Consider the following 12,091-nt stretch of genomic DNA (forward strand, 5'->3'; position numbering starts at 1 on the left):
CGTGTGCTATATTATGCAAAGTCAACACACACAACAAAACTATATTGCATACGATTTTTTATGTGTTAATACATGCCGTATGTAAAATTTAATGTTTTTACCTAAGACCATGACAATTCATTAAATACATTAAATAAAAATGGCGGTAAAAACAAAAACTAATGTTCTGGCAGGTTGAATAAGATCTATGTCCGTTGACCTGATCGGACGCAATTCGCACACCAAGCTCACACAAGCCAAACGATGTTTAATGTCCGGGGAATTGGTGGTTTCGGAGTTGTACACTGGACACGTATCAATTGGTCGGGGTGTTCGGAGCCCTTCTTACGGATACCGCTTTTGCCAATAGGTGGTGTGGGGAAGTCTGGGTGGTTTTACGAAAACCACGCTGCAATAAATGTGCAGTTGAAATTAATATTTCAACAATTGATGGCGTGGATATGAGGATATGCAGAGGTTATGAGACTCAACACTTCTCCGTGCCCTCCACCCAAGTCTACCAGCGCATTAACGTCTTTGAAGCCATCGTAAGTAGCCAAGGTTTCAGTCATACCGACCTTTTTGAGGGACACCATGCCTGCGTTGAAGATTGCGTTGAACTCCGGATCGCTGGCTGCGAAATTCCAGAAGTCTTTGCCATTGCCACTAGAATTCTTGAAATTATCGCCTCCATGAAGCACACATTCGTCAATATGGTCCCAGGCGGTGACGAAAACTGGGCGAGTCTGCAATAGAACGAAGGGAACGAGGCTTAAGGAGTTAATATCCTGGGAGATGAAGTAGGTTTTGGTGAGATTGGTAAGGGCGTATTTCATGTTCATGTGTGCACTAATTCCCTCAGTTGGCTTGATCGTCTGCAAGATTCCCATAGTGGAAAGGTACGTAAGAATGCGGGAAGGAGCGTCAACGTCGGGGGCTTCAAAGGGGAGTTGGGAGGCGATCTGGTGAACGGAGAGAGCAACATCGTGACCGGCTTTCCAGATGATGTCTGGGATTTTAAGATGAAGGGAAAATTTTAGAACAAAGGGGTTTACTACGGAAAACACCATGCTTAGGGCCGAACCCTGAAGCACCTCTTTGTCCTCAACTGCTTGGATATTCATATCCCCAGACTCAACCAGACTTTCCCTTTCACTTACCTCGCCGAGAGAGCTATAATGCAAATGAATAGGGATGCAAAATATATATTATTTGCTGGTGGCCGGCAACAGCTAACCAACCTGCTATCGGGCATTTAATGCACCCGATAGCAGATCCACCCTACCATGCCCATAACATGCACCATGTGTATAGTCCCGATTCCTCAGCAACTTACCTCGCCGGGACAGCTGTAATGCAAACGAATAGGGATGCCAAATATATATTATTTGGGGGTGGCCTCGTGTAATGTATCCATGAATGTATTACCTAATAATAAATATTAACTTATTATTATTAAACAATAAGTTTATGATTAGTTTATTATCTTTCTATTTATTTATTAAATAAGAATAAAATGATATCAATGTGAATAAACCAATCATTAAATAATACTTAATATATAAGCAAAAGAAAAAACGTTTCTGGTGAATACTTAGTATATATGAAAAACAAAAAACGTTTCTCACCAGAATTGTCTGTTCACTTAAAAAAACAAGCAAGAACCTATAAAATATAAATCGCATAACAATGTTCATATCTTGGATTGTCCATTCACTTAAAAAACAAGCAAGAACAATAAAAATATAAATCAAATAACTATGTTCATATCTGGCATTGTCCATTCACTTAAAAAACAAGCAACATATAAAATATAAATCACATAACAATTATTTGCCGGAGTATATATTTGCCAGAACGTGCCAAAATTCGTTCATATCTTGGATTGTCCATTCACTTAAAAAACAAGCAAGAACGTATAAAATATAAATCACCTAACAATATTTCGCCACATTATACGCCGATACGTAATATAAATCACATAACAAAAATCGTTCATATCTCGGATTGTCCATTTACATAAAATACAAGCAAAAACATAAAAAATTTAAATCATATAACAATTTTTTGTCGATACCTAAGAAAATCGGCTATCAAACAAATTCATAACAATAGGCCAGAAAGTTTCGATAACAACAGGCAAGGAAGTTTCGAGGAAGGAAACATCATCCGAAACATCTGTCTAAATACAGACTCCTCTGGCTCACAACTTCAACTTTGTTGCAATACCAAAATGTTGATAATATCTGTGAGAATATACCCATCAGGCTAAACTTACTCCGGCCGATAGCCACGAATAGCCCGAGCTCAACAAAATCTTCTTATATAACTACACAAGGAATACTCGCGACTCTCTGTGAAACAATTGTAAGTTGTTAGAAAAAATAGAATTTAATTTACGCGGAGAGGCAGAGGGGAGAGGTAGAGTAAAATTGTTTCGCGAAGCTTACTTTCGCGCAGCAGCTAGATTTTGGGCAGCTATACAGAGTTAAAAACATATTATTTACTCAGGGCAAAAAAATAATAAAGTAGAGAAAAGTAAGTTTGGAGTGACACAATAATACAATAATAATTTAGGATTGAATTTTAAATCATGAAAATACCTTCACATGACATTCCAGCTCATTCATCAATCATCAACTAAAACAAAAGTCTTATGATTGAATTCTGATTCATGAAAATACGTTTACATAATATTCCGGTTCATTCATCAAGTAAAACAAAAGTCTTACAGTGATTTACACTGGACGCGGAATAACATAGTAGTAATTGTTGTTTTTCACGCGCCCACCAAAATTTGCTCCATTTTCTCCTCAAACTCTAGCTCTCTTTCTCTCTTGCTTGCAAAATGACTTTTACATACATATTTATCTCAACATACAATTTTACATTAATACATGACAGAGCAAATAATTAATACATTGTTGTTGTTGAGTGTGGACAGTAATAGCAGGTGTTTGTGGAGTCTGGGCAGTGATTGCGGAATGAATGCTTGCTCATATCTATTTACCAAAATACATTAAATGCATTAAATTCTCTGTTGCCTTGCAGAATGAAAGTTTGCCCATATCTATTTACCAAAATATATTAAATGCATTAAATTCTATGCTATGTTGCGGAAGGGTTGGTGAGGTACTATTGTTCTGGCTTCAGTCCTTCCATATTCAAACAGAGACACACCCTGCAAAAATACTTCTGACAAGTATGGCTGCTCTCAGAGTATTTATTGCGTTGGTTGGGATTAATATTTCCAACACTCCCCCTTAAGCACAATTGCTACCATTGACAATTTCCAAACAGTTTCTAAGATAAACAAAACTTTGACATGTCAATGGCTTTGTGAAAATATCAGCAAATTGTTCCTATGACGTGCAGTGCTGCAACACAATTTCATCATTGTTAATCAACTCTTTAATAAAATGATATTTAACATCAATATGTTTGGTCCTCTTGTGAAAGACAAAATTCTTTGACAATGTAATCGCTGAGGCGTTGTCGCAGAAAATAGTTGTCGTTCCCTCTTGGTCATGACGAAGATCCCTCAACATGCTTCTCATACAAACTGCCTACTACTGTTGCTACGACATATTCAACTTCTACTATTGATAGTGACACTATTGGCTGCTTCTTGGAGGCCCGTGAAATGGCTCCAGAACACAAATGGAAAACATATCCTGACGTGCTATTTTTGTTATCAACACTTCCTGCCCAATCATTGTCAGTGTAACCAACGAGCCTGAAATCACTTCTTGTTGTGTACAAAATGCCATATTTTTTTTTCCCATTGACATACTTTAGAATCCTTTTCGCTGCTTGTCAATGTGTCTCCTTGGGTGTCTCCATGAACCTCGACACCAAACTTACTGCATACATTATATCCGGCCTAGTTGCAGTCAAATACATCAAGCTGCCTATCATGCTTTTGTATAATGTTGGATTGACATTGTTGTTGCAATCTTCTTTGCTCAAATTCAACCCCATGATAGTTGGAGTCGACGTGGGCTTGCTCTTCTGCATTTTAAACCTCTCCAAAATGTCTGCCGCATACTTCGCTTGAGAGATAAAAATGCATTTTTTTTGTTTGCTTCACTTATATACCCAAAAAATATCTTAACAATCTCAAGTCAGTCATTTCAAATTCACTCTTCATGACTTGTTTGAAATCAGCGATGAGGAAGTCATCATTGCCTGTAAAAATCAAATCATCTACATATAAGACAACAATTAAAATCTTACCATCGCTCTCTTTGATGTGGAAAGTGGGTTCACCATCACATTTGTCAAAACCATTGTCCAACAAGTAGGCATCTATCTTGCTAAACCATGCACGCGGTGCTTGCTTCAACCCATAAAGAGCTTTCCTCAACCAATAAATTTTGTCTTCTTGGCTTTCAACCTCATAACCAGGCGGTTGCGCAACATACACTTCCTCTTTTAGCACTCCATTCAGGAACGTTGATTTTACGTCCATTTGATACACTTTCCATTTATGCTGCGTGGCAATCGTCACAACTGCACGCACTGTCTCCATCCTCACCACTGGCATGAACGTCTCTGTGTAATCTCTTCCATGTTGCTGCTTGTATCCTTTGACAACTAGCCTTGCTTTGTGCCTTTCAATCTTTCCCTCAATGTTACTTTTGGTCTTATAGACCCACTTCACTCCAATGACATGTTTTCCTTTTGGAAAGTTCACTAACTCCCATGTGTCATTCCTTTCTATTGCTTCTATTTCTTCCTCCATTTCCACAAGCCGTTTTTCTTCTTTCACTGCATCTTCAAAATGGATTGGGTCATCTCCATGAAAAAGCAAGGCAAATAGGGAATTCATACCAATGCTACTATCAACTTCATCTTGCTCATAAATTTCATTTAAATTTCTAAATTTTGGTCTTCTTGTGCTTGCTGAAGATGGGCTTGACATGTCACTTGGTGTTGTGCTTTGCGGTGTGCTTGGAGAAGCACTTGTTTGGCTACGTGAAACTATCTTATTATTTGTTGATGGTGTTCCTTGCTACCTGCTTTGTTGCGCTTGAATAGGAGTAGAGGGAGTCACTGTTTAGCAATTAGTTGTTGTTATTAATTCCTCTTTGTCCTCATGTGGTATACATGCTTTGACATTGAATGTCTTCTCTAAACTTCCATCCAATTCTTCCTCTTCTATAAACTGCACATCTCTGCTGATTATGACCTTCTTGGTTGATGGATTGTAGAGATTGTATGCTTTGGATTCATCACTATATCCAAAAAATATGCATTTCTCCCCTTGTTGTCCAACTTCTTGCTCAACTCATCTGAGACGTGCATATGCCACACATCCAAAAACTCTCATGTGAGTGACACTATGATTTCTTCCACTCCATGCCTCTTCAGGAATTGTGTTCTTAACACTTTTGGTTGGACATCTATTCAAGATATATGCTGCACAAACGATAGCTTCACCCCAATAATCATTTTCCAAATGCTTTGCCTTCATCATACTCCTTGCCATTTCCATAATGGCCCTATTCTTCCTTTCTGTCACAACATTTTGTTGAGATGTATACCTTGTTGTAAATTGCTTGTCAATTCCATGCTCCCTACAAAAATGAAGGAAATCATTAGAGATGTATTCTCCACCCCTGTCAGTCCTAAGGAATTTGATGTAGTGTCCGCTTAGCTTTTCAACAAGAGCCTTGTATCGGCGAAAGTGCTCAAACACTTCACTTTTATGTTTTAGGAGAAAGACCCATGTCTTCATTGTGTAGTCATCTATGAAGGTCAATACATAGTGGCTGCCACTAATTGATGGTGTCTGCATTAGTCCATATAAATCTAAGTGGAAAATATCCAAAGGTGCCTTTTCCTTTACTGACTTTCCTGTTGGAAATGTCTCTCTATGTTGCTTACCCAAGATACATCCTTCACATAGGTTGTCCAGTTTTTGTATGAGTGGTAGTCCCTTCACCATGCCTTTCCTATGCAACAAATTCAAACCTCCAAATTTGAGATGTCCAAATCTCAAACTCCATAACTAGTTTTCATCTGACCTCTGCTTGAAAGTTTACTTGTATGACAACTGCATCTTTTCTTCCATTCTCTTGTGAGTTCATTGAGAGTTGTTCTTGTGCACCTTCTTCTGCAAATCTGATTTTAATTTTAGAGGAAACATTCTATTATTTGTCATCTGAACCTTTGCAATCAACTATCTGCTTGGAGGTCTATCCAAAATTGTGCACACATAATTTTTGAAGAAGACATTGTAGCCCTTTTGCATGAGCTATCCAATGCTTATGAGGTTATTCTTCAGACCGCGGACAAGGCAAAATATGAGATGTACTTCTTCTCCCCCTTCTTTGTTAGGATATTAACTCTTCCTTTTCCCATGACAAAGACTTTGCTATTAGTCCCTAATGTCACTTCACATTTCACACTTTCATCTAGATTAGAAAACATTTCTATGTTTCGTGACATGTGGTTGCGACACCTTGAATCTAGATACCATATATCACTTTTTTTTTCTTATGCTACATTACAAGCTAAAAACATGCTATCATGGTTCTCACTTTCTTTCATGAAATTTACAATTGGTTTGTTACTAATGTCATATTGCTTCTTCCTACATTCATTTGCATAATGACCATACTTCTTACAGTAATGACATTGAACTTGAGATTTATCATACCTCTCACCTTGTGCTTGATTTTGGCTTGGGCCTTGACTTGGATTTTGATTGTTGCCTCTTCCACTTGAGCTTGAAGGGATGCTTCTTCCACCTCTGTGTGGGCTTATTCCTCTTCCTCTAGCATATGATCTTGCTCTGCAACTACCTTGACCAAATGAAACTTGTGTCTTGAAGGCATGCTCTAATGAGGAGCTTGTTGCTCTATTCAATCTATGTTCATGAGAAATCAGTGATGCATTAAGCTCATCCACTGAGAAGTGTGAGAGATCCTTTGACTCTTCTATGGCCACAACAATGGCATCTTTTTTTTGCTGAAGCAAGAGTCGTACTTTATATTTCATTAAAATGGAAAATCAATTACATAAAATACAAGAGCCCACGAGGAACTGTGGGCCAAGGGCATCTATCTAAAGGCCGAAACCTCGAACCCTACCTACAAAACCTCAGAACTTTCAAAAGACAAAAAATGTTAAGACCATTAAATCATCCCACAGAAATCCAATGGAGGAGATTCAAATCAGGCTGGCACCAAGCGCATACTTTACATTTAAGATTGGACCCAAAGAGATATCGAGTCCACCTGGGGAAATAACCCACGAACCTGTTGCACATGCTAAAATCATCGATTCCCATCATGAAACGAAACAAGTACAGGATATATTCCTCGTCTAGACTTGCATCTTTAATCTCAACCATCCAATCTCCTCTCTTGATCCAATGGCAGTGGAAGATATCGCGGTACCTAGAAGCACGGTGCTTAACCCCCTGGACCCACCTACATGCACAATCATTCCTGACCATATGTCAACCTAGCTTAATCTGATGGCATAGCCTCATATCGCACGGGTCTAAAGCACCGAACATTAGCGCACGATGAGGGTGGTATTCAGTCCCTCCCATTGGCCATGTGTAGCTTGATGAATGGAATCGCTCCCATTTTGGAAAAACCGCTTCCCGCTTAAAATGCATGCGATAAACCATATACCGCCCTGAGAGTGGTAATGTGTCCATTGAAAGAGAACCAGGGGTATTATGGCCACCGAGAAAGCCCGAATTCTGACCCCTCACACTATTCCCTCTATGCCAACCATCCGATAACCCAAGTCTTCCGAGCAGCTTCCATTTGGATCATCTTTATTTATGTTTACCTGGGATGCAGAGGCCGACAGTGACCTACCTCCCACTAAGACCAGACTATGAAAAAAACAACGAAAAATAATGAAACTGAGTCATATAGACCCCGCCTCCATGGCTCTATTTCGAAACACCATCCTATCTTCATCCGCTTGGTCGTGATAGTACACCTTTAATATATTCTGAGGCATCTCTTGCCACCCTATTGTGACCCTACTCTTAGTGCAAATCACTCCTTGATTGGCCAGAATATCTGCCAATTTATTAGCCATTCTTCGCACATGATTAAAACTAACTATGCGAAGGCACTAGAGGTGAAGCTAAATCTATTGAAAAACCTGGATCAGCCTCCAGTGTTTAGAGACTTTTTCCGGCCCTGTGCCACAACTAATTCTCTTGACCGAGTTAATAATTAACTCAGAATCAGCTTCGACAATCACATTTTGGTGGTTATCCTGCTTCATGAAATCTAGACATTGTTCCATAGCCATTAGTTCCACCATATTGTTAGTGGCTCTTCCTAAATGGCAATGGAAGATGAAAAGAATGCTTCCATTTTCATCCCTTAATGCCCCTCCAAAGCCAGCAGTTCTTGGGTTGCCTTTTGAAGCCCCATAAATATTGTATTTCAAAAAACCCTGAGGGGGAGGGTGCCAAAAATCCTGCTTATTATCCATTTGTATTACCTTCCTATCCAGGTCCTGAGGAATGAGCCCCTGCATACCTAGCTGACGAAGAATCTGCAATTCAGCATCTGAAGGTGGGTTCTTAGGGGGATTCTGCACTGAAGTGCCAACCATCTCCTTAAGTTGATTTAAGATCTGCTCAAAGAGGCATTAGGAGGGACTTTCTTCATTCTTGAAGATTCTTTTGTTCCTTTCTTTCCAGACATTCCATATAATGAAGCCTGGCGTAAGAGCCCAAGCAGTGCCCAGAAATTCATAATCTGAAAGGTTATGTCTCCAATTGATTAGGGTATTGATAATACTCCCTTGGTCCCTATCGGTCTATTGGAAAATAGAGGCAAAAGTATCGCACAACCAGGAGGTGAAACTGCAATTATTAAGAAGGTGTTCCATTGTTTCCTCTTGGGCTTCACAGAGCTGGCATCTGGAAGACCCCAAAACACCCCTCTTCCGTATGTTATCCCAAGTCAAATTTTTTTATGATAAACCAACCACATTAAAAGTTTGATCTTCATCCAGCCGTGATGCCTCCATAGGTTCTTCCAAATCCTATCCGGAACATGTGAGTCCAGCTCAAGGAGTATGCATTTTTCCTGCTTAAGATTAAAGGAACCCTCATTATTTTTGCCCCATCTAAGTTGGTCATGCCCTCCTATCACTAATATCTTCCTTTGTTCCAACAATTTCATAAGATCCTTTGTTATTGCTTTCAAGGGGCTGTCATCCCAGTAATCAATGTTCATCCAGGTCCTCCATTTTCCTGCATTGTTGTTTTGATCCCAAAAATCTTTTACCTTAGATAACCCTTTGGTTTCTATCTCTTTCTTGAGATCCAAAAAGTCCTCTGTTAATAGTATAGGTTCTTGTTGCCATTTATCCTCCCAAATAAAGCTATATTTCCTTCTCCGATCTCACAGAAGCTGTTTTTTTGTACTAATCCTCTGTTCTCCCAGGCCTTATTCCAGATGTATGAGCCCTTTATACTTCCAGACATCCTTATGTGATCACTATTTTGCCAAGTGCTGGCATATTTTTCTTTCCACATACTTGCCCACTGAGCCTTTGGATCTTTTACCCAGCGCCACCATAATTTTTCCCCTAAAATCTTGTTAAGAATCTCTGGGTCATCCAATCCAAGACCCCCATGGTTTTTAGGTTTGTAGATTTTATCCCAGGAAACCAAGGCCCATTTCTTTCTTTCCTCCCCCTTACCCTGAAGAAAGTCTCTTTGTATGGATCTGAATTGATGGAAGACTTCTTTTTCTGCTGAGAGTGCTGATAGCATGAAAACTGGGATTGATTGAAGAACAACCTTTGTGAGCACCAACCTACCAACCAAGTTTAAAGATCTAATAGTCCATTTCCTGATTTTGTCCTACATCTTATTAATCACCGGCTCCCAAATGCTCTTGTGCAAAGGTTTAGCAGTTAGAGGAACTCCCAAATATTTTGAAGGGAGGATATCCCTTTGAAAGCCCAGAATTCTAGAGATATTGCTTTGAATAGCAATATTAGTGTTAAAGAAAAAAATCTTAGATTTGGAGAGATTAACTTTCATACCTGAAGCCATGGCAAAGTCACTCAGGATTTGTTTATACGCAAGAGCTTCTTTGACCATGGGTATTCCTAGTAACATGGTATCATCAACAAATTGTTGATGAGTCAAGGCCTGTCCATTGTCAGAAAGTTGGAGACCTTTAATCTTACCAATGTCTTTTACATGCTTGATAGACTGACCTAGTCCTTCCATCATAAGGATGAAGGGAAAGGGAGAGAGTGGGTCTCCCTGCCTGAGACCTGTTGAAGGAATAAAAGTCTCCGAGGGAGAACCATTAACCAAAATTCAAAAGCTAGAAGAACTAACCAGGGCCATGACCCATCTAACCCAGTTGTGAACAAACCCAAAAGCAATAATAACTTTCCTGATATAGGTCCAATTCAACTTATCATAAGCTTTGGCTATGTCCAATTGCATGATCATTTCAGCCTTCCTATTGCTAGTCAAAGAGTGCACCACCTCATGTGCTTGAATGATGTTATTGAGAATTTGTCTACCTTCCACATAACCATATTGTTCCATAGAAACTAGTGTAGGAAGAAGAGGTTTGAGTCTATTGGCCACAACCTCGGATATTATCTTGTATACCACATTGCACAAAGCTATGGGTCTAAACCTGTTAGGAGTTTGAGCCAAGTCCTGTTTATGGATCAGGGAGATAAAGGAGGTATTGAGCGCCTTCAAAATAGTTCTATTCATCCTGGAATCTTCTACTACATTCAGAATATCCTATTTGACTATATTCGAGCAAGCTTTAAAGAAATCCACATTGAAACAATCAGGGCCTGGCGCCTTACCATTCTGCATTTCTTTGAGGACCTCACTAACCTCCTCTTCAGTCACTGGCCTATTAAGATTGAAACTGTCCTCTCTAGACACCAGCCTAGGTATATGTCTTGTTAAGTCCCTGATGGAATGTTCTTTATCTGAAATGGTTTCCTTTGCTATACCTCAAAAGTGTTGAACTAGCACAACTTCTATTTCTTCATGAGAATTGAGAAGATTCCCTCCCTCGTCCTCGATCAAAGAAATCTTGTTATGAGCTCTATTCGCCATAGTGGATTTGTGGAAAAATATAGTGTTTCTCTCTCCTTCTTTTAGCCATTGAACTCTAGATTTTTGTTTCCAAAATATTTCCTCTTGTTTACATAAATTCTCCCAGTCTTGATGATATTTGGTAACTTGTTCACTTCTGACATTATCAAAGCCATCCGTGATAAGGGCTTGGTTGAGTTCCTGCATTTTACCTTCAATAGAGTTTTTTGCTTCAAAAATATTGCCATATTCATTCTTGTCCCAATATTTGAGCCTGAGCTTGATGTGCTTTAGTCTTTTTTGAAGAAGGAACATTCTTGTGCCCTGAATATTCAAATATTTTTACCACCAGTTGGCAATGTTGGTAATGAAATTTGGGTGGGAGAGCCAGATATTCTCAAAGCTAAAAGGTTTATTCCTGGGGGTACCAATGCCCTGAACCTCCAGTTGAACCAACCAGTGATCTGAGCCTCCAAAGGGGAGAACTCTCGCTATCATTTCCTTGTCAATGAGCATAAGGTCCTCTAAGATTATGAATCTGTCTAATTTTGAGGCCACTTGAGACTCTTCTCCTCTTTTATTGTTCCAAGTAAAGAGACCATTACTCATTACAATGTCCACTGGCTTCATATTATCTATAAAAGTTTGAAATGCTAAAGAGTCTTTGCTTAGAGTTCTGGTTCCCCCTTTTTTCTCCGAAAGTGATTTGATCATGTTGAAATCCCCCCCAAGATCCATGGTATTCCTGCATGTCTATCTCTGAGATCCACCAGAGAATCTAGAAACCTGAGTTTATCAACCATTCTTTGGGGGCCATACACATTCGTGACCAGGTAGGTTTCCCTATCTCCCACAAGCTAAATGACCACTAATAAATAATCCCTAGATGCCTTAGCATCTATTATGCTAAATTTTTGGGTGTTCCAAAGAGTGAGTATGCCTCCTGTTGTATTCTCTGCTTTGACTTCCAGAAACTCAAATCGATTGAGCCATTTTTTATGTATTTCTTTTATTTTTTGAATGGAAAATTTAGTT

General features: G+C 39.2%; 1 protein-coding gene across 1 annotated transcript; it reads right to left on the bottom strand.

Moving 5' to 3' along the window:
* Nucleotides 1-419: 419 nt before the first annotated feature.
* On the bottom strand, nt 420-1,103 carry LOC149195956 (caffeic acid 3-O-methyltransferase-like). Its single transcript, XM_089408076.1, has one exon. The coding sequence runs from the start codon at nt 1,101-1,103 to the stop codon at nt 420-422; it is 684 nt and encodes a 227-aa protein (XP_089264202.1).
* Nucleotides 1,104-12,091: the final 10,988 nt, after the last annotated feature.

Source organism: Pinus tabuliformis, chromosome 2_2, assembly GCF_031772625.1.
Source record: "Pinus tabuliformis cultivar Carrire ecotype Pingquan chromosome 2_2, CPIR1, whole genome shotgun sequence".
Classification (NCBI taxonomy): Eukaryota; Viridiplantae; Streptophyta; class Pinopsida; order Pinales; family Pinaceae; genus Pinus; species Pinus tabuliformis.

What these genes read in the sequence shown, in the direction of transcription:
- LOC149195956 (XM_089408076.1), bottom strand. Translation starts at nt 1,103, where the DNA reads ATGAATATCCAAGCAGTTGAGGACAAAGAGGTGCTTCAGGGTTCGGCC.